The following is a 23022-nucleotide window of genomic DNA, read 5'->3' as shown; positions in this document are numbered from 1 at the left end:
AATGAATATTTGGATTTCAATACAAATATGCATCTATTTCTATGGTAAGCCTGAGTAAGGTATTTTATGTTTTCTAGGTTTAAAAGCTGTCAGTACTTTGGACAAGTCCGTAATCTTAGCAAGAATAATACTTTTGACATCATAATTTTCACACAGCAATGGCCAGCTTCCAGTTGTGTCTTGTGGGAGGATATGAATCAGCACAACTTGTGTGTTAACAATGACCTCTTCCACTATTGGACAATACATGGAATTTGGTATTTTATCCTTTTTCTAGGCTATTTACTATTGAACTTTGGACTACGATTAGAACGAATGTTTAACTTACAAATGTGATAATATGTCCTAGCTATTGTTTTGTCCTAGCTATCATACATATATAACATACTAAGTATAAAAAATATCTGTGTCTTAGATTCAAGGCTCTTCATTGACACGGGAGGAGTTGCCAGGCATTCTCCACCCCCTCCCAGACAATAAAAACGTGGTGAATGTACGTGTTTCATATTTAGGTAATGGCTCAATTTGTAGCTGACGATTATTCAGCTACTAGACATATAGGGCTGTTGAGTTGATGACTCTCAGTCGAACTACCACTGCCTCTTCTCCCACTCCTTGCCACGGTGGTATTTTAAAGACTGAATGGAGGGATCGCTGACGTTCGAGTTGAGTCCAGTGGTTTATGACTCTTCTTAAGAAGCAAATTTGGTTGGTTCTCGATTGGGACCCTAACTTTGACAGATTCTTCGAGTGTCTTCTTGTGTAGTGATGGTTGGTGCTAACATTACTTCTGAAAATGGCTGAGGTTTCTTCTCGATGTGTCTCAGTATCATATTCCTGACTCTTTAATAAACTCATTTCTAACTTAAATTGTAACCAAAAGTTCAATGTAGACTTTAATTTAAATCAAGTTGGTGTTTTGTTTTGGACAACAACCCCTTATCCTGGACAAATTTAATTGCCTCTTTTTCAGTCCTTGGGAAATCCCAAATCTTCATTTCAACACTCAAGGTTAGACAGTATCCTTTATCACTATACATTGAAAACTGAATACAGGCAAACAGGTTTTTGGATTACAGAGAGTAATTCTTGAGTGTGTTTCCAATAACCAACAAGTACCGAAGTGTCTGAACAATGGATAGTAGATAGAACAATAGGATGGATCGACGCCATCAATGCAACCGGCCGTTGTCATTACAGTAAACGAACGGCAAAATAAAAGATCGTTTATTTTAATGCTCACTGTTGTTTTGCATTTCTGTCATGGAATGGGATTGACTTAAATGGGTGTTGAGTTGTATGTGGGTTGAGTTAAACGTGGGTTAAGTTAAACGGAGATTACTCAGATTTTTTTTTCGGGTAGAGGGCTACACAAAAAAAAACATAAAAAATTTGTTTATATACATTTTTGTTACGTTTTTACGAGTCAGACAAAAATTTCGGGGGGGGGGGGGGTTCAAACCTTCCTAAAACCCCCCCCCCCTAGGTACAAAAAAAAGTAAAGGAAAGTAAGGGAAGTAGAGAAGGCATTAAAGTGTGAATTAATGATGCATGAAATGAAGGCTCTTGATAGAATTACCAAGGATTTGCCAAATGCAGCCAGGCAGCATAATATTGCTTGTTGAGAAATTGTAAGGAAGTAGTCAGTCTGGATTTGTTCCTTAATGACAGGTAAGAGATAATACACTTTGTCAAAAAAAAAAAAAAAAAAAAAATCTTGTATTATAAAGAAAATACGAAAACACTGCGAACTTATTCCCCAACATATTATTCCCAAAAATACTTTTAATGTGATTAAAAGAAACAAAATGACACTTAAGGTTATATTATTGAGCTGGAGAAAGGGAACAAACTGACGGTTTAGGATTATGTTTTGTGTTCATGGGCGTAGGCAGCATTAGGCAGCATATTGTCTAGGGGGGGGGGGGCAGTCGATAGTGTGATGTAGTTTTATCAACTGCTTTTGCCAAACCATCTTCTTTTTCAGCCATATCTAATGTAAATTTGAAGCTCTAGGGGGGGGGCAGCTGCCCCCCTCCCTACGCCCATGTTTGTGTTGTTGTTTCTTTAGACTTATAGGTACTTGCTACCCGTTTAATAGTATTGCGTTATAATTTTAAAGCTAAATCTTAACTAATTATAACTGACATTGCTATTTTATAAAGGTAGATGTGATTACACCTTCTTGTAAGTAAACAGTTTTAATTTCTTATGTCTAATAGACATGATTAATTGCTAAAGAAAATATCGTAATTACTCTGCACGGCAATCAATTGTAGTGACAGTAAAAATCTTTTTTTAGAGGAATTGAATAACTTAGAGTTTTATGAAAAAAAGTGTATACTTTGAATTTACGCTATTGAAGTAATCTTAAAATACCATGTCAAAAATGAAATTTTCATTACTGTTCTACCAATTTGCTTACACGTAGAATGAATTTAAAAAGAAAATTATTTCATCAAAAAAACCTGAGCGTTTAAAAAAAAAAATTTCAATTCAATAAAAATATGAAATGCTATGAAAATTAGATTAATAGATTGCTGAAAATATGTTATTTTTAAGGCCAGCAAGAAGTTCAAGCAATGGGCCTCAGTTCTGCAACAGCAGCGCAAAATTTGATACCAAAGATGTTGATAGTATAATAATTTCATTGGATAATGATTGGCCAAATATCAGAGAAAATTTTACTGAAGCCTCTTTATGGGAACACGAGTGGAATAAGCATGGCACTTGTTTAATATCACATCCTACTCTTGGAGGAGAGAATAATTATTTCTCTTCGGGATTAAACCTAGTAAGCTTTTTACTGATATTTTTTTCGTCTCTTTTTCTAGGATGGCAAGCTAATAGCAGGCCAGTACGTAGGGTCTTCGGGCTGATACACAAAGTTTCGAGAATTCAATTTTTCCTTCATAATTTTCAATATGTTTTATCTATTCACAGATTTTGATCGAATCTCTATCCCTTTACGTCCCCAAAAGCATTGTGCCCTCACTGGATTGCATTCCTCTGTCCACATTTGGCTAAAAGTAGTCATTATAGCATTTGGATATGTTGCTTCTTCTCCAGAATTTTATCTATTTGATTGTTTTTTGTTTTCTTTTCTTATCGTGATAATCGCTTTACAAGAAGAGATGTTTTCTTTATGTTTTTATTAGAAGAAGAAGAGATGTTATTTTCTTTATGTTATTATATACAAGAAGAGATGTTTTTATTAAAACCAATTGGTGTGTTGCTACTAAGGTTGACTATCAGCCACCGAGGGGTGGTGACTTCGCAGAGCTTGAGCATGGTGAATGCCGCCAATAACCGGCTCTCAATCCTTTTTCAAGGTCCACCACTCTTGGCGGAGAGAATAAATATTTTTCTTAAATCTAGTAAATTTGTTACTAACATTTTTTTTTTGTTTCTTTTTCTAGGATGGTAAGCCAAGAGCAGGCCCGTAAACAGGGCAAGGGCCTTCGGGCCGATGCATAAAGTCTCGAGAATTCGAATTTTTCTCTTCTTAAGTTTTCCATGTAATTTATCTATTTTCGGTTTTTTTCTGGACCCCTGTCCCTATCCGGCTCCAAAAACTTTTGCTTTCAGTGGAATATATTCCTGTGTGAACGCTTGGCAGAAAGAAGTCATCCTAACATTTGGATGTGTCTCTTTCAAGAAGAGCTGTTTTATTGTAATAATAGGTATGCTCCCTCTATGGTTGACTCCAAAGAGCCACCGAGGAGTGGTGACTATCTGTAGAGCTTGAGCATGGTGAATGCTGCCAGATACTGGTTCCCCAGTTCCTGTAAGGGTTACTAACTAGATCCCTTCAATTTGAAGTTTTAGTGGGTTTTTTTTTCTGGGATATGGGGTAACTACCCATGCAGCTTGTTTTTGTTTAAATACCAACACCAGCTGAATGTTACCGATTATTTATGGCCCTGAAAGACTTGCAAAAAAGCAAATTATCTCAGGAAAGAAGATCACTAGGCAATTGGAATGTCTCATTAACATATTAACTGAGGTCAAATAACAACAGAACCCAATAATCTAAAATCCGTGGCGCTTCATTTTCCTGAAAATTGTTTGGCCCTTGGAAATATTAATTTGTGTTTCTAAGATCGCTGGTATGATAAATCACAAGTATTTCACTCTGTAACTTGGTATATTCTTGCTCTCTCTGAATAAGCCATATTTTAGATCGCTTTCTTAAAAAAAATTCCAAATACTTAAAAAAAAGATGAATACTCAATTTGAGCGATATGGGATGGAAAAAATTTAACGGTAGATTTAAATAAAATTCTGTCATATGGTGGTACAGTGGAATTTATCTCTGCTTTTAATGAGGGACCTGGAGTTCGGTCCCAGCTGCCACTGGGACAGAAATGGGACAAATCGCCACTGAGACCGAAATGCTTGCTAAGTGATGCTAAACATCAATATCCATAACAGGTAAATAATAAAACGCCCCTTGAAATGATGGACCTGCCCCCCTGCCCCCTTCAAGTTTGTATGAAGCGGAAGTTTGTTGTGGACATTCTTCATATTTTGAAGCTCTGAAAACATAATTTCTACCCGTGTTTCCGCATAAAGTGCTTGCTGGGAATTTGTAACAGAGCGTAAGTGGGATTTCTTTTTGTTGTGCTTAAACCGTAAAGCACAAAACCTCCTAGGCTAAAGGTTGGATTTTTCTTCGATGTCGTGTTGGTTGAAATGAAGAAATCATCTGATTCTTCAAGCAGTTTGACAAGCAGTTTTGTTGTCACTGCTGCTACTGTTCAGTGTTTTTGATGGACCTTGGTTTTTCTGTGGGGTTTGATGTGCAATCTGCTTCTTTTCGACTTGAGTAGTAACTTTTAATGTTTCTTTTTTAGGTGTATCAGTGAGTACAAAAAATCTTCCCCCGCTTCCAAGAGGGTTCTTGCCGTCCAATAATATACGTCCTGCAGTGCGCCCTTACTGCTTCAGTCGAGCCCAATCAATCCTCTCCGTTTTTTTTAAACTTCTTTGGACGAAGATGAAGCCTGTGTTGGTCTGGTGCCACCTATGTTAACGTTCAGGTATTCTCTGTCGCTCACCCTAGCTGTGTAAAAAGTCAGATTTTTACGAAAATATTTCTGTTGGATGGTCAAATCCTTTCTATCTTGATCCCAGCTGTTAATTTTTTTAGATTTGGCTTGCTCAAAACTGACTCTTTGCAAAGCTGAGCTGTCTTATGAATAGAAATGTGCTGACCATGGCAAAGCTGGACCACAAGCATATTTTCTCTCTATACACTTCAACAGCCAGTACACTGAGATTTGAAGTGATTAGGTAATATGAACCGTGTGAAGATAAGTTAAAGATGTTGATACCGTGGTGTTTGCAGAGTTTCCCGAGCTCAACTAATATGTGGCTCCACGATTGTCAAACAGTAGTAATACTGAACCATCCTTTGGGGGGTTTTACCTGCTGTATGAAAGACACAAAGTTAGGAGAGGCCATAAAACTTCTTAGATGCAATAATTGGCCGACCTTCTCAAAAAGTGCTCCTCAAAAAATGCAATCATGGACTTTCATCCTTGAAAGGATGATGACTGGCAGTATCGTTAGAAAGATAGCCAACCAGAATCCTGACATTGTCATATGCCTTTCTGTGTATGTACCGTTTGAGACGTCTGCTTTGAGCATTTCTTTTCAGCTAGTCTAGGAAACCGCAAAACAGTCGATACACGAATTTCATCACAGTTCTCGGTGCCATAAGGATGGAAATGAAATCGCCCATATAGTGACTTCAGCTTGGAGAGCAACATACCCGCTACAACTGGTGTGAATCCAGCTGCTCGAACGTTGCCTGTGTTTTTGGGCTTTTAGATTGACAGTTTGCTATTTTGTTTAAAAAGGCTTCAAGACCAGCCCAGCCAGTGTAACTTAAGCCAGCCTTTGAAAAGATTAAGGGAAGTTATTCTGCCACTAAACTTCTTGTATGGTTAGGTGTCAAGCCATTGTTGAGTATTTGGAACTTCTGAGGATATACACTAAGCTCACCTTCTTGATTCTCTGTGAAGACCATTATTTCATCAATGCACTCTTTCAGAATCTTAACTGCACAGTGGTCTCAATACGGTTTATGGCTGAAGATTCTCCCAGTGCTTTTCTGCACTGCTTCATAGTATGTGCAACACTGGTCTTTCTTACTTTGTATGACTCACCAGCCTTAGGAATGGACAGCTGATTATACATTGCTTTGCAAGTTGTTTTTGGAACAGATTCTAGCCCAGGAACTTTCTAATATATTTGCCAACCATGTCTAACCAAAAATAGAAAAGGCTTTTAAAAGTCAAATCAGATGTCATTAGCTATGGATCGTATATAGAGTTATGGATGCTTATTTGCGGATATAAAAAAAAAATATGTTGGTAACTAAATATAGATTTCTCTGTTGTTGATTCCTTTCGATACGTCGTCTTTTTGATGAATCACTGTGTTTTTAAAAGTTTTTAATCTTTTCCAGTCTATATTTTATGCCTCGATTTTTTTTCTTGCATTTCATGTGTCGAGCATTTTCTCTGTTGAAAATGGTTGTTTATAGTTTTTTTTTATTTCTAGGCATCGGAGTATAACATCACAAATTTTCTTGCAAACAATGGCATATTACCCAGTCTTTCTGTTTCTTATAATGCATCACAGATATGGAACGCAATTCACGACAGCTTGGAAGTGCAACCTAAATTAGATTGTATTTATGACAAAGTAAGTAATAGGTCTATGGTCTTTGATATTGCTTGGAAGGGTCGGTGCTGCTATAAGATACAGGAAATGCTATTATGCACCAATTGGCGACTACTTGCGACGCTTAGTTCGCGTTTTTATGTGTATTTATTATCCAGGTGTTCTTGTAAAATATTAATTCTTAATATAAGCGTACTTTTATATGTACGTGTAAAAGTGCGTGTAGACTGTAAATTCGTTACCTGAATAGATATCAGATGATACAAACATTCCAATACGCGAGTATGTAAACAGGCACCAAGCGTCTATCAAGAATAGTTGCAGCCAATGGTTAGAAAAAAGAGGCAGATTTAAATATCTGCTTTGACTGGCTTCAAACGCCTTAGGGAAGCTTTACTGTGGACATGTAATAAAACGCAGAAGGAGCTATATTATATTGTATTTATATTATTATTTTATATAAAATTATTAAGAAACATTTATTCTTAATAATATTGGGTATATTAATAGAAAATATTATTAGTTGGGAAACCGTTGCTGGTGGCACGGAAGAAAAAGCAAAAAGTCCTCGCCAAAATAAATGCTGTCTGTAGTCTATTATGGAATAGTCATTCTGCTCGCTAACTTCACCTATAGACTATCTATAGATAGTCTGCCTGCTGTATCCAATCTATCAAGAGTAGTTGCAATCAATGGTGACAGTACAGAAGGAGACATAAATATCTGGATTTGCTTGCTTAAAACTCCTTAGGAAGTTTAATGGTGGCATAGAAGAAAAATCGTGAAGCGTCACCAGCGGTAACTTGCAACCTACCAAGAGACGATCACGTCCAATACTAAGAAATACTTTAGCCCATAACTCCTAAAAAGAGTTTGATCGTAATACAAAGTATACTATTAGAATCATATTTTCCGAAACCCCTATTTATATTAGAACCGGTTCTAAAAAACCGGTTAGACCATTATAAATAACTTTTTCTTAATAACTTGTTAAAACACCTTGGGGGCCTTTGGTGGTGGCGTGGAAGGTCCTCGCCAAAATGTATGCTGACCGTAGTCCATTATTAGTTAATACGTCTGATTTTACCTAGGCTATAAATTGAAGTTGATTTTTATCTGTTTTACTATAACTGACATCCTAACTAATGTTCCGTTCCTATCGGCCGGAAAAAGGCCGATAGGAACGATTGGGCCCAATCGGGCCCCGTGTCGCCATAAAAATTGACAATTGGTTTTCAAAATTTTGAAATATTCTTAACAATTCTAGTAAGTGTTGCTTCTGGAGAGAGATCATTTTTCAGGCTAAAACCAATAAAAAAAACTATGTGATATCAACAATAAATCAGGATAGACTAAATTACTTAGCAATTATGCTGAGTGAAAGGGAAGACACAATAAAAATAGATTTTAAACCTTTTTAGAAGCATTTGTAGAACAAAAATTTAGAAATATGTAAACTCATATGTCCATATTAGGTGATGCAAATTTCAAAAGACATTTTCAGCAGTTTCATAATGTCTAGGGGACGCAAATGTTATTTAACGTTAGCACAAGATGAATACAAACAAGAACAGAAGAGGACAAAGAAAGCTCAAATTGAAAATTCTGGACCATAAAATGAGACAAGGTCAAGAGAACGGCATGAGAAATGTAAATGTACGACGGGTGATAATGAACAACCTAGACCATCAAAAGTGACAAGATCAATCCAAGCAACTAAGGCAGAAGGCACTGAAAAAATGTCTGAAGCAAGGATAAACGAAAATAAAGATCAAAAAGATATGTAGTTAAAATATTAACGAAACCTACAAGTAGAACAAGTCAAAAACAAAATTGAAGAATATAGAAATGGGCAGTTAAAAGATAAGTGGCAGCGAGAATCACAACGGCTCAAAAACGAAAGTGAAGAACAAAAAAAAAAAAAATATTCGGTTACAAGACATGCGACAATGAGGATCCGAACGTATCAAAATGAAAATGAAGGACAGAGGAATGGGTGGTCACATCATTAGAAGTTATACGACCGCGAGAACAAAGAAATATGTAGTTAGAAAATAATCATCAGCGTAGGGTTAGCAGACACGCTAAAGGAAGTATCAAGTGTGTCAAAAATAACACAAGTGCAGAAAAAAAGGTACTTGTGTACATAATGATACACACTTGAGAAAAATCGGTTTTATCTGTCTGTATTAAGAGACAACTAGCTTACGCTCAGTGGAAAACAAGTGACGGGTGACAGAATATATTGGACTTATATAATTTGGGCTATATATTTGCAAATTAGGGGGGGGGGGGTGAGGGTAAAGTATTTGGACAGCGTGAAGATAGAAAACAATTCTTGCTTCGTAATATGCAGAATAATTGTAGCTAACACACTTTGCATGCAGACCCGCTATACTTTACCACCCCCCACCTTAATGTTCACATATATAGCCCAAATTTATTTCTAAAATATTATATTTTCATTATATTTCGGTATATTTCTTTTCGGGTCTGTACCATTATACGCACCAGTACCGAAAAAAATATTGTTTTAGAAGAACAGCGCCAGCAGAATCTTCGATTGTGATGGTGCATATTGTGGCATAAAACCAGTAAAAACCTACAAAGATGCTGCAAACTACGCAAGTGTTATATACAAGTCACTGGGACCCATCAACTCTGTATGTATTCACTGTGGGGTCCTCCATTACTCCACAGGAATAGTAGCCAACAAAGATGATTTACTCGGGGGCTGCTGCCTCTTTGGTCGAATTGCATTCCTGCATCAACAATTTCCAGATGAATTTGTTTACCCTGTTATAGGATATCACTTGCTCTCTAAAGAGTTCCACAACAAATATGCAACTGGAACTCAGGTTTTAATTTAGCTTCATTCAACGTACGCAATGATCAAACCAAAAATGTAACCTAGCCCCAGATGTAACCTAGGTATTGAGGATGTCGCTCATATTCTCACCGAGTGCCAGCAACTTTCTCTATTAAGGGAAAAGTGTTTTGAGGGTGTTAACTTTGTGTGCCGGGGTATCCTGAAAACGACTGTAAAAAGGTCAATCAGGCAGTTATGTAAATATGTAAATGAAGCGTTGACATCAATGAGTGAAACTTGATATTTATGTTATTTTTCTTGTGGAGTGTAATTAAGAATACTGTTCTGTATGGCCTGTTTTTTGGCTTATAATAAAATTATTATTATTATTATTATGATCAAACCAAAAATAGTCGTTATCTTTTGTAAGATTACTTAATATTATATTGGGCCAAACTATGTGGGACTGGTTGTTTAGGGGGATAGTGCGTGGACGGAGCTGTATTCAATACTTCCTGAATTTGATCCCTTTGTTAGATCCTTTGTAAAACGATTCTTTGTCAGCCAAGCTTTTAAATATGGCAAATTTATTAATTTACTAAAATGTATATTATGGTCGTTCTACTTGAATGATTTGTTTAAAGCGAAGATATGATAAACCTATGGGCAGTATAATAAAGTTTGAGTGGATCTGCTTGGGGTTCGACACAGAAGAGGAGAGGAATGAAATAAAGAAACGGAAGAGTCAAAGAGCCTGAATAGGAGGATGGGACTACGCAGGTGCGTACGCACCCTCCCCCCTCCAGAAATCCAATTATTTTCACAATGCTGTGTGTTTTTTGCTGTTTGGTTCACGAGGACCTCCTTTGAATAACTTTTATCTTATTAGACTGCTATTATGAAAGGCCAGGATGCCGAATTAAACAAGCATGCTCAAGCAAAGTGTGAAATAAAGAAAAATAAATTTTAGGGGTTCAATTTAGGGCATTTAGATTTATTTCGAGAAATTTAGATTTACTTATCTAAATTTATTATGACCTTTAGCCCAAAGGGGACGTGACAGGGTAAGTCTGCTGGAGGGTAGTACAAATGTTAGCCATTCCTTTATGTTTTATGTTCAGATGCGACTATAAGACCGAGTAGCTTGATGGAGTCCCAAGTAGTATCAATATTTTAGGGATTAGGGAGGGGGTTCAAGTAAACTATTTTTGTTAAGATTGATTTTAAAGGATAAACTTTCCTATTAGAAATCTATTTATTTACGGCAACATTATGGAGAATGTCTATTATGCTGTTTTTTCTCCAATTTCATAGCAGGCTCCCCTGGGTCACGAAATCATCAGTTATTATTTATTAGTGACTGTGCGTATTTTTAAAGGAATTTGTTGAACAGTGTGTACATCCTATAGACCGGTCAATGGAAAGAGGACACAATTGTTTGTGCTGTGTGCTGTTTGTGCTGTTTATCCTAGACTTTGGAATCCTTCTTTCTACAAACAACTGGTTTTTAGTAAAAGTAAAAACATCCGAAATGTGTTTTTCAGTTTTTTTGGTTTCCTCCAAATTAAATACTATATTAGGTGACGCCAATAAAAGATCTAACGCGAAACTCACCAATCGTACCAACAAAAGTTCTCACTAAAATCGGATCTTTGTTACCCGGGTTGGTGCTCTATGGGGTCTCAATGCAGGGTAGTAGTTTTCTAATTTTGGAACCAAAAGGTGTATAAAATACGCATACCCGCTTGCTAATTCGGATACCTTAGAAAAATAAAATAAGGTAATGGATGATGCGGTTTTACCTCTCTGCATAAATGGTAGTGGATGAGTATGGTGAATTTTGATTACCGTATATATGTCTCTAAGTGAAGGGAAGTTAAGTTGGATAGCCCCTCCACATCGATCTGAAGGATCTTATACACAAAAGAATATATTTAGGTATGAGATGTGAAGCTCCGCCATACCGATGTCGGCCTAGAGAAAAAGAGGTGATTTATGTAAGTAATGGCATCCGGATTAAGAGAAAGACTCGGTATTACGTAAAAGGTTAAGCATTTTCTTATGTTTTTTTTAGAAATAAGGTTTTGCCCAAGCTTAAGATCCAAGCTTACTCTTTAGAATTTCAAATTGATAAAACGGGAAACTCATTTTTGGGTATCGGTGCTGGCCTAGGGAAAAATATGGTTACTGATTGATCGATGTGTTACGTCGATAATGGCATCCGAAGGTAAATGCTCGAAATTGCTTAAAAGACAATTGTTTTGATTAAATCCTAGTTATAAAGATCCGAGCATAATTTTTTCTTTTAAAAAGTGAAATAAAAATTTGTAATGAAAACTGTTACGAAAGGAAACTCAAAGTTTTGGGTAGATAGAAACCTAGAACAAGCAAATGCCATCTATGATTACATAGAAAGACAATGAAGATTGGGGTAAAAACCTAAATAAGAATACATGCTTTATCTATTTTATTCATATCTGTTTTGAAATGAGCCCAAGTTCATAGACCCACATTTGTCAAAGGGGGAAATTAGGCATATTTGTGTATATTTTCCCTTGAAATAAAACGTATCATCGCCTGACTATGAACTTTTGATGGCTTCAGAATTCTTTACCTTTATTTTCAGTTCGTTTTTGTTATATTCTAAAACCATTTCTTCTCGTTATAAATAAACGGTATTATTCGGCTTCGTTGTTTAGCTCTCGTTTTTAAAAATGGGTTAAATGTAAAGTTCTTAAGAGCCAATTTTTTTTTTTTTTAATCAGTGGAATTTCCAAAAATCTCATTTGTCGAACTAATGTCTGATTTACAAATTTGAATGAATTAGGCAAAGGCAGAACAGGTATAAACGTATATATGCTTTCAAAATGGAGCACCTCTTGTGGGTACGGAGAACAAATGCAGAATTCCTTTTCTTAGAACTGGCTTCCAATCTCTTCTCGCATATTTAGCGTCATACTGGTAAATCATGAATAGGGGAAGGATATTTCTTTGACAGCCAAGTGAAGGGTGTACGATACTCTATCTGATATCTAGAATCATCAAAACGTTTGGAATCCCTCATCTAACTTTAAAGGCTCTGTAGCACATTAAGATAGAATAGAATTTATTTGCGCTTAAGGCTTATATGCCCTGGCAAAATATGTAAAACAAACAACAATTACACTTAAATTACACAAACCCTAACATAATATTACGGTAATCTAGCTCTATGATCCTCGCAAGACATAGGAATCGTACCAAGTTATATTACACTCATAAACCATTCATCCGCACACATTCTCACCAACCACTCAAAATCAAATTCCTCCCAACCAAATACTTAAATTCTCCAATGATTCAGTTCTTCACGTTCACATATCAAGTGATATACACTTGCATTCAAACCTCCACACATAGAACAAAACTACCGACCAGCCGATGACCCTTCCCTTTCAATAAACTTTCTTCTTTGGCCCGCCCCCGGTTAGTTGTGCATTTAAGTATTTATTATTTTATTTTCTATTATTATTTATTTATATTACCGTCGCATATTTTATATCTGTTATTGTTTTATGTTAATATTATTATATATTGTTATACATTTATTGTTATTTTAGCACAAATTTCATTTTAGGTTTTCAAAGAGCATTTATTGTGGCAAGTAAAGCTTTGCTTTTCCAAGGACCTCCAACTAATTGATTGTCCAAGGAGCCAAGAAAATAACCATTTTGGAAGTTGCCCAATCACTAAACCCATTTACTTTCCTACCCGAGACATAATTAAGCTTAAAAAAATTGTTCGTCATCGTCTTACTATGAACTTTTTGCAGGCTTCTCTGGATTTTCTTAATTCTATGTCTTTAATCTAAGTTCTCTTATTATATTCAAAAGCCATTGCTTCCTACTATACATAGATAGGTAAATATTTTGTTAGGTTAAATCTTTTCTATTAGTTTAAACGGTTGTATGCATAGGACTACAGACGAAAATTCTAGGGATGTCAGGGAGCTTTTACATAGGGAGGGGGGGGGGCAAGGACACTTACAGTCATGTTCGTAGGACTCTGCTTTGGGTCTGGCCTCAGCAAGGAAAGTACTTTCCTTTATAGTAAGTTGTTTACTTACGCACCAAGTCAGTAATTTAAAAAGGGTTAAAGAAATTTGAGGTTAACGGATCATGTATCACAAAATCATGTTTTTCCCCAGGGGTGATCGTATCGAACCAATGGTTCTAGAAGATTGGGAAATAGCTCATTCAAATAAAAATCTAAATTTGTATTGCCCTTCTTAGTGATCAAAAGACTGGAGGACAACTAGCCCCCCTCATATGCCCCTTTCTCCCCAAAGACATCTGATAAAAATTTTGAGATAGCCATTTGGTTCAGCATAGTGGAAAGACCCAATGACCATGCCTATGGAGATAGCATGACCCCCACTGCTTCTGGGGGGAAGGGCTGTCAGTGATGCGATTCGCTTGTCGTTTATATATAGTATGTAAATGTAAAAAATACAAATTTATTGTGGTATCTAGTTCAATTTGTCTACTGGCCAAGCTCTTTGCATCTACTAATTGAAAATGATATGTGTTTATGATTCAAGTATTTTCCTTCAGTATCTATCATTTTTATAAACTCGGCAGTCAAAACGTTGGGTGTCGTCTCTTTCCTTAATTCAAATAGCAATAATTTCCTTTTTTCCCAATAAACGCCTTTAGTTTAAAACTTTGATCCATAAATTGACAAATTTATCAAGGCGCTTACTTGATCACTGCTAGGACAGGCACATATTCAAATCTGTTTGTATATATATATATATATATATATATATATATATATATATATATATATATATATATATATATATATATATATATATATATATATATATATATATATATATATATATATATATATATATATATATATATATATATATATATATATATATATATATATATATATATATATATATATATATATATATATATATATATATATATATATATATATATATATATATATATATATATATATATATATATATATATATATATTTATAAATATATCATCAATAAAGAGATTGGATATATTGCTTTAGTTTTATTTTCATAGAATCCATGATGAAAAAGAAAAATTTGCTAGGTTTAGTGTTTATTTCTTCAGTACATTTGCGGTTATTTTATATTTTGTTGTAGTTTTAAAATTGACTTATTTATTGAGAAACATCGATTTATTGGTTAGTTTGCTATTTCTGAGTCATCGGGACTGAAGTCTCCCTTGAAAGATTCAGCTTTATACGTTTTTTTTCTAAATTTCCCTTTTTTTGTACAACGCTTCTTTTCTGGAATCCCCGAAATAAATTGGTGTGTACGAGCCTGATATCGCATTTACTAGCATTAACTCGAAGCAGAAAAATTTCTTTACTCTTGAGCTAAGAAAAAACTGCAATCAATTATACTTTCATATTGTCTTTCACCGGACAGCAGAGGCGGCTCTAGGCAGGGGAGAGAGGGATCACTTGCTGATGAAATTTAGGCCACAAAATTCAAAATTAATAGTCTAACAGTTATTGTAATTTTTGAAATTTCATTTTCATCAAAATAAAGCAGAGGGCGCAGTTGGCAGTAAGTAAAAGCAAATCGAATAAAAATTTTTCATTTTTTCCTCATCTTCATCACCGTTCCAAAGTAACGAAAATTTTGTTAATAAATGATAATTTTGCAAATTTTTGGCCAGACAATATTTGGGGAAAACAGGACAAATGGGGGAGGGGGGTTTAATCAATATTTTGCCCGGGGTGCAAGAGAGGCAAAAACCGCCACTGCCGGACGCTATAAATGCCAAACCAGGTTTACTCCATTAAAAAAATGAGAGGATTTGTACGTGGCAGACCCTTCTGGTGTCTAAAGAAGCGATTTATACCTGGTATAGATACCAGTTAAAAGGCGATGCATTGCCCTAGACACTGTTAAACTATGCGAAAATACGCTTTGGATCTTTTTATCTTTGGATCGCCATAAATGCTTATTTTTACTTTTTTTTTATATTTTGGAAGGGATACTCGATTGGTTTTCAATGTACAACAGAGTTCACTTCTGGATGAGCAAAAGTACGTCGTAGGTTTGATAAATTATTTATAATATAGGTTGTGTGCAAAATATTTGTTTTTATGTTGTAGTTTCTCCTCTCCCTTTTCATAACAGTCGCTAGAAACATCGACTTTAGATTAGGGAATTCCCCCCCCCCCACCCCCCGTCTTTTCTCAAAATCTAGAAGCCCTCAGTTTTTGCTGAATTTGCATTTTTTTCGTTTTTCGGAAAATTGATTGAATAAAAATTTTCACGAAGATCGTGCTAAATAATAATTTTTATGAATTTATCAAAATTGATGAATTTATTAATATTGAGCAAATTGGCTATATTGCTGCGAATTTATTACTTATTTTTAATCTTGTTTATCGTGTTTCTTTTTATTTCTTCTTTTCTGTCATTTTGTTTTATAATGAAAGTTCAATGTAAGAATTGTAAACAGTAATTTATTTTTCAATGTGTACTTTTTTTTCTCCCCTCCCTATGTATCTTCTGAAAATTGGAAAATGTCTTGTTGAGTTCAAGTTTCTAATTTTTTAGTTGAAGTTTTCACTTCGTTTACAAAAACCGTGTGCTAAATTTTCTGTGCAATTAAAAAAAATTAATGTTTTAAATATTCCTATTCCAAAATTCAACTAATTTTCCTATTGAAGAAAATCCTGTGTTTGGACTTCAGGAGGTGTTTTGCTATTTCTGCAAAAGTTTCAATTTGTATGTGCTTTTTGTAGGACCAAAGCATAAAATTAGACTTATAAAATTCGAAAATTTTCCTCCTATCTCTCGTACAATTTTGTCTTTCTGTTTTATTTCTTTTTTGTGTGCTAAGCTAAATATTTTGTTAGTGTGACTACAATTTGTGAATTTTCTGTCAATTTTTTGGCAAATTGTGTTTTGGCAAATAAGTTGATATGGAAAGCAACGTTATATCAAAATATACTAATTCTTAACTATCTGTTTTTTTACCTTTGTGTGGCTAAATATTTTGTTAGTGCGACTACAATTTGTGAATTTTCTGTCAATTTTTTGGCAAATTGTGTTTTGGCAAATAAGTTGATATGGAAAGCGACGTTATATCAAAATATACTAATTCTTAACTATCTGTTTTTTTTTACCTTTATGTGGCTCCACGGTTAGCTGACGATTGTATCTAAAACTCTGTCAATAGGCCAACTTGGGTGCCTAATCAGAGTTGAATGTTTAAAAATATGAACTCTTTCCAGTCCACTTTCCAGTTGATTAAAGCATTTCTGCTGAGGGAATAATGCACATGCATGAGAAATAAGGCTAGTCATGTATTGTATTGTTTTCAGAAGATCCATGTTGAAGAAGGGAGGATGGGGGGAGGGGGAGGTGGTGGGGGGGGGGGGCTACCCAAAGCATAAAATTTAGACTTTTATTCTAAAATGTCCCTTTTATCTCTCGTGGAATTTTGTCTTTCATTTTCTTCTTCTTTTTTTTTATAGTGCGAAGCTAAACTTTATATTACTGTGACTATAATTTGTGTACTTTCTGTCAATGTTTTGTTGTATTTTGGTCCTCAACCCCTTGACGAAACTTTAAACATTGCACTATATGTAACTACATAAGTAGAAGAGGGTTTCACTTACATTTTTTGCCAATTTATATTTCTAACACTGAATGATATATCTTAGAGTCATATTTCCGAATGGTGGCAAGTTTATATTCCCCAAAAGTCAACTTTTTATGTGAAAAATAAGTCTTTTTGCCTCGAAATCCCTGTGAATTAGTTCCTTTTCAACATTAAAACTCTTTAATTTTTTCTTATGAGTTGAATTTTTACTCGGTTTTGAATGCATGTTAATGGTTTATAGCGTGAATTTGACTTTGATTGCAGTAAATGCTAAATGGTGATTCAATCCGCAAAATTACTAAATAATAATAATAATCTTTATTCGTTCCCTTTATCACGCTGCAATAAAATGGGTATCGTAAAAAAAAAAAAAAAAAAAACAAAAAAGGAAAAGGACAAAAAGACACAACACCAAAAAACACGAATGATGAGCCATCACCTCGACTTCAGGACACTGTTGTTGTAACACCTGACTTAGTAGGGCAGAAAGAAGTTTAAAAATCTTGTCGTCGAGTGTGTAGGTGACAGTTTTTTTTCCCTTCTTTCAGAGTTACCAACCATGTTTTGTTTGTGTGGGTCTCTGAAGTAAACGGAGGCAGATACCTCGGTGTGTTGAGGACTTCATGATGTCAGCTCCAAACTTCGTCAGCATTTCATGCCTCCTTTCATCCAGGGCTGGGAGCTTGAGTTGGCTCAAGCTTTGTTCATAGTTTTTATAATTTGGCTCAATAATTATTATTTTGTAGGCACTCTTCTGAATTGTTTCCAGTTGGTCTCTGTGCTTCTCTGTAAGCGACCGGTGCCAGACAGGACAGCTGTACATTATTACGGGCATTATAAAAGTTTTATAGCATGAAAGAAAGAGTTGCTCTGTCATTTCAAAGCTTCTTAGATTTGCGAAGGATTTTAGAAATCCAGCTGATTTTGCTGTGATCTGGCTGCTGTGATCTCCAAACGAGAAATCGTCACTTAATGTGATACAAAGTATTTTTACTGATTTCCTTGTTTGGAGAGGTGCATATTCGTTTATACTTTCCTTCTACAGGAAGTATACACGCATTACACAGTTTTTTTTCAAGGCTTATCTGGAGCTTCACTTGATCGGCTTGATCTTGAAGCTCTGCAACAAGGGGTATGAGCTGATTGGGTGTTTGTGGCAGGAATTGCAGCAGGCTTAGCGAAAGATCATCTTAAAATTAACACCTTTGTGTGTGGTGCCTCCTCTTCCGGTTCATGACTGTCACTAATAGGATTGGAAATAAATCGATTCCTTGGACAGTTTCCCTCGAGGTGTATTGGAAGACGGATACTTCCCCAAGTTTGAATTCTACGTACTATTGACGACTATACAGGCTTGCAATGGTAGATAAGAGAAACTGCGAGACTTTCAGGGCACGGGCTTCGTTGATTACAGTCTCATGATCAAGCAGATCGGCAGCTTTCACGGAATCAGATATAATTTTTTCAGCAAGGGCCTCGGGATTTTCTAGGTTTTCTAGTAGATCATGAAGTAATCTGACCAGATAGTGAGTTGTACTGTTTCCTCGACAAACTGCATAGGATCGATTTTGTGTAAAATAAAATCTTTAATGTAAAATAAAATCTTTGAAGACTTTTGAAATGATGGGCGTCTTTGAAATTGGCCTGAGATCGGATGGTGAGATTGGTGTTGTTTTCTGTGGAATTGGTGTGATAAATGCCTCTTTGAACTTATCTGGGAAAATGTCTTCCAGAAAGTACTGGTTATACCCCATAGACAATGGTGTAGCCAATAAAGGGGAGCATGCATGTATCAGCCTTATAGGAATTTCACCAGGATACGAGGCTTTCCTAATGTCTAGGTTTTCAAGTTTTTATTTGACCTGGGAAACTGTGATAATAGGGATGGTTTCGATTGGACCATTATGTGGCAAAGTCTTGAGGGGAGGCTGTTGGCGGAAAATATTTGAAAAATGTGCATTAATTGCTTCTGTGGTTACATTCTCTCATTGCTGGTCCCTCAGGATGGATTTAGACTTCTGCTGTCCCATTAGTTTCCGTACAGTGGTGTGGAACTTTTTTGGGTCACTGGCTGACAACTTAACAAAATTTTGGTGTCCATACTGACGTCTACCTTGCTTTAGTAGTCTAACTACTATGTTTCTCTTCCGTTTATATTCGTCAGAGTGTGGCTTTGTCTCATAAAGCATGTCTCGCTCTGCCATTGCTGCTTTAAATGTCGGAGTAACCGATGGTTTATTCTGTACCCTAATTGTAACTCGCTTTTCAGGGAAGAACCGTTCGTACTCTCGAATCGTTTGTTCATAGAGGAGTTCGATCATGCTGTTTGCGTCTTTGTTTTCGAAAAGGCGAAACCGGCATACTGAGTTGAGCCATTCTCTGTAGCCAAATATACCTTCTTCTGTAAGTGGACGGTAGGTGAACTGGGCTGGTTTAGTAGGTTTCATTGTTGACTTTGACCGTAATATAACTGTTGCATGGTCACTGGTTGAGAGTGGTGCTTCCGCCGAAGGATCTAAGTAGAAATCACCAAGTGTAGTGAAGATCAAGTCAAGGGTATTTTCACCCAGTGTTTTCACTTTAACTATTTGATGAAGGGCTGTAGAGCTTTCGATCCAGTTCGGCCTCAAGTCCCCACACAGAAAGATTCCAGCTTATGGATATTTTGTTCTGATGAAGTCGCAACTTTGTTGAAGGTATTCCACTAGTTGTCGCCGATATGGTCCTCTTGGTGGAAAATATACCGTGGCATATATCAATGACGACACTTGACGAGGTAGGCCTTTTTGTCGTGCCCACAGCTACAAACTTTGATTTCATGGTCCTTTCGTACTGCGACATCCAGAATCCTATGAGATACGTTTTTTTGCATTAGAAACCGACACCGCCACCGTGCGTCATGGGGTCTCCCAATGCACTGCAGCGTGGGGAAATATAACAGGAATTATCGTTAATCATGGCCAAGGTAGGAGACGGTATCCATGTTTCTGTCATGCACATGATGTCAGTGTCATGTTTCCTTAGGAAAACTTCCATATCCTCTGCCTAAACATTCCCTAATCGGTTGTAATGTAACAAAAGATTTATATTTCGTCATGCTTAACTTTTCTTTTTTTGTTATAACAGACATTGCTGAGGGTCGCAAAGCAGCGTGTTAAAATTCATGTGTGTCAGTGGGCTGCTGACTCGTAATTAACACTTGAATCTCCTCCCTCTCTCCCACAAAAACTTGAATTTCAGTCGTTCCACTAGTAAAATTTAATGTGCTGTATTATAAGGTCTTGGTCAGTCTGAAATATTTCGTCATTTTCAATTTTCTGAACATAGGAGGTCTACTGAAGAAGTATTACGAAATACGGGTTTTCATTATCGTTTTTTTTTTTATTCTTAAATATCTACTTTGCCCCCTTCAGAGTAATCCCCACCAGATATTACACACTTTTTCCAACATTTTTTTCCAATCGTCGAAGCACTTCAAAAAATGATTTTTTGTGATCTTTTTCAGCCCTATCTTCGATGCCGTTTTCACGTCATTGATCGTAGCGCAGCGTCGTCTTCAAATGCCTCTTCAGTTTCAGGAACAAGAAAAATTACAGGGGTCAGGCATGGGGAATATTACAGGGGCCAGGTATGGGGCCACGGTACTGCTAGTTTGCTGTTTTTGCCAAAAATTTTTGCACAATAATGGATTTGTCAGCACGGGCGTTAAAGTTGTGCAAAAGGTAATTTTTGTTCTTCCACAAATTTGGACATTTCTGGCCGATTGATTCACGCAACTGGCGCATAACTTGCAGATAACATTCCTTATTGACAGTTTTACCCTGTGGGAAGAACTCGTGATTCACCACGTGCCTGCAATCGAAACTAAGCAAAATATTCAAATATGGCCGAACTTTGCGAACTTTTTTTGGAGCTGCCTCATTCGGCACCTCCCGTTGGAATAATTGAACTTTTGTTTCCATATCATAACCATAAACTCATGATTTTTCCCCAGTCATGACCCTCTGGAACAATTTGGGCCCTCGCGGACAGAGTCTATGAGCTCTGTAGTAATATTGATGCGATGCTCTTTTTGGTCGAAATTTTGGTATGAGTTTCGTGGAGACCCGTCTCATGCCTAAATCACTGGTAAAATTGATTGGGAGAGCCAATCGAGATGTTTATATCCTCACACAACTTCTCTAAAGGTGATTTGATGATTGATCCAATACTATTTTCTTCACCTCAGTGTTTTCGTCTGTTCGTTGACGTGCTCGGGTGCCCGGGTGTTCGGTTGTCCGGCATGGATCTTCGTCGTTCACATTTGTTCTGCCCACTGACAACATTTTATACCGCCGATAAACACTGCTTCGGTCCAAGGTAGCTTCATCATATGCCACAGTCAATGTTTGATATGCTTCCACACACTTAATTTTGTTTTTTCATACACAGTTGACACAGATTCTTTTATCCAAGAAAAAATCGAAGACGAGTCAAAACACGTACAAGAAAAGCAGCTGTGAAAAATTAACGGATTATTCAAGCTTTCCTTGATCATTTTGTGGATCTGACCCGAATATGTGCTATCATTTACTTGAAGCTGTTCATGGAAATAAACGGTAGATAATGAGAAAAAAAAGAATAGAAACTGAAACAGTAAAAGTTGAAGTTTGATAAGATATAGGCCTATGCATCAAAATAATTTGCTCTTTTGTGCTAATTCCTCATTTGTATTGTTCATTACCTTAAAGTTACCCATTAAAATCTGTGACCACATATTATAATTTTACAAAAGTTCAAACATCCTTTTCAAAAAGGGTTCGATTTGGACGAAAATTAAACCACCGAATTTAGTGTGAATGAGAATCCTAGAGCGGAGGGCTCTAGTCCTATGTACAAAAATTTAAAATAGCGTTGATATTGTCCTGTGGAGGCGCAGTGGTTTTGATCTCAGCTAGGTTACATGCGGCTTAGAGTTCGACCTCAGCTGTAGCAAGGCAGAGCAGGGACGACGCATAAACCTTAACAGTCAAGAAGCATCGTTAACCGTTACCATGCAATACAGTTAGCGCTGATAAATAGTAATGTGTCTCCTATGTACTATTCTTTTTAGGTGGTGTTATGCCTCACACTAATCGTACAGAACAAATAGCTGTAGAAGTCAGGGATGGGATCGCGAATTCTGAAGCTTTTCTTAAGGGCTGAAATCGGCTGGAAGGGAACCAACCACCGCTTTAGCGCCCAATTTGTCCCCACAGCCTCGAATGACTGTATGGCTGTGTATGAATAAAAATTTCAATACAGCTATTTTATTCATGATGGTCGAAAGTTCCATGGTTTATCCAGGGGTGACATTTTAAGTGCGGTCCCATCAGTGACACTGAATTATGCAAATGAACCCCATGAAATAGTTGTTTCATAGATATATTTTATTAGGAATGTTGAAACGCCGTTGAAATCTCAAGAATGCTATAGTTTTCAATCTGTATGATCGGAGCCATGTCAGGACCCTAGGCACATGTCCCTCATAAAACCCCGCTTTCAAATTTGTAAATAATGGCTTGTTATAATTATGGTTAATCTAAATGTTACCGCTTTTGGTACAATCCCTTTATATGGGTTTCTCTAAAGAAGCCCAACAAGAGAAGTCAAACGGCAGAGACGCTTTGAAAAACCCGTTTTTACAAGATAATTCAAGACACCGCTGAGAGAAATACTTTGTCTAGCGTGGTTTTAAGATATTTAAAGTGATGTTTTTTGGAATTTAGATGGGAAAAAGGTACCTAGGTTAGGTTAGGTTACGTATTTAATATATGCAATGCTTTGACCCCCATCCCCCCTAATGTGCATATATATAGACCGTGTTTCTAAACTATTATATA

At 36.2% G+C, this 23022-nt stretch overlaps 1 protein-coding gene across 2 annotated transcripts in view; it reads left to right on the top strand.

Moving 5' to 3' along the window:
• Positions 1–14266, top strand: part of RNaseX25 (Ribonuclease X25) — a 70635-nt gene extending 56369 nt beyond the window's left edge. For both annotated transcript variants that reach the window (XM_089091692.1, XM_089091693.1), the window contains exons 2-5: positions 78–257; positions 2563–2794; positions 6571–6714; positions 13119–14266. In XM_089091692.1, coding sequence (XP_088947818.1) covers positions 78–257; positions 2563–2794; positions 6571–6714; positions 13119–13352 — 790 coding nt within the window. In that variant the 3' untranslated portion in view covers positions 13353–14266. The remainder of the gene's footprint in view (positions 1–77; positions 258–2562; positions 2795–6570; positions 6715–13118) is intronic.
• The last annotated feature ends 8756 nt before the right edge of the window (positions 14267–23022 follow it).

Source organism: Artemia sp. Qi Xiang Cuo, chromosome 7 (genome assembly GCF_049724085.1).
Source record: "Artemia sp. Qi Xiang Cuo chromosome 7, ASM4972408v1, whole genome shotgun sequence".
Taxonomy (NCBI): Eukaryota; Metazoa; Arthropoda; class Branchiopoda; order Anostraca; family Artemiidae; genus Artemia; species Artemia sp. Qi Xiang Cuo.
Note: the sequence above shows the minus strand (reverse complement) of the source record. Positions and strands in the feature narration are given on the sequence as shown.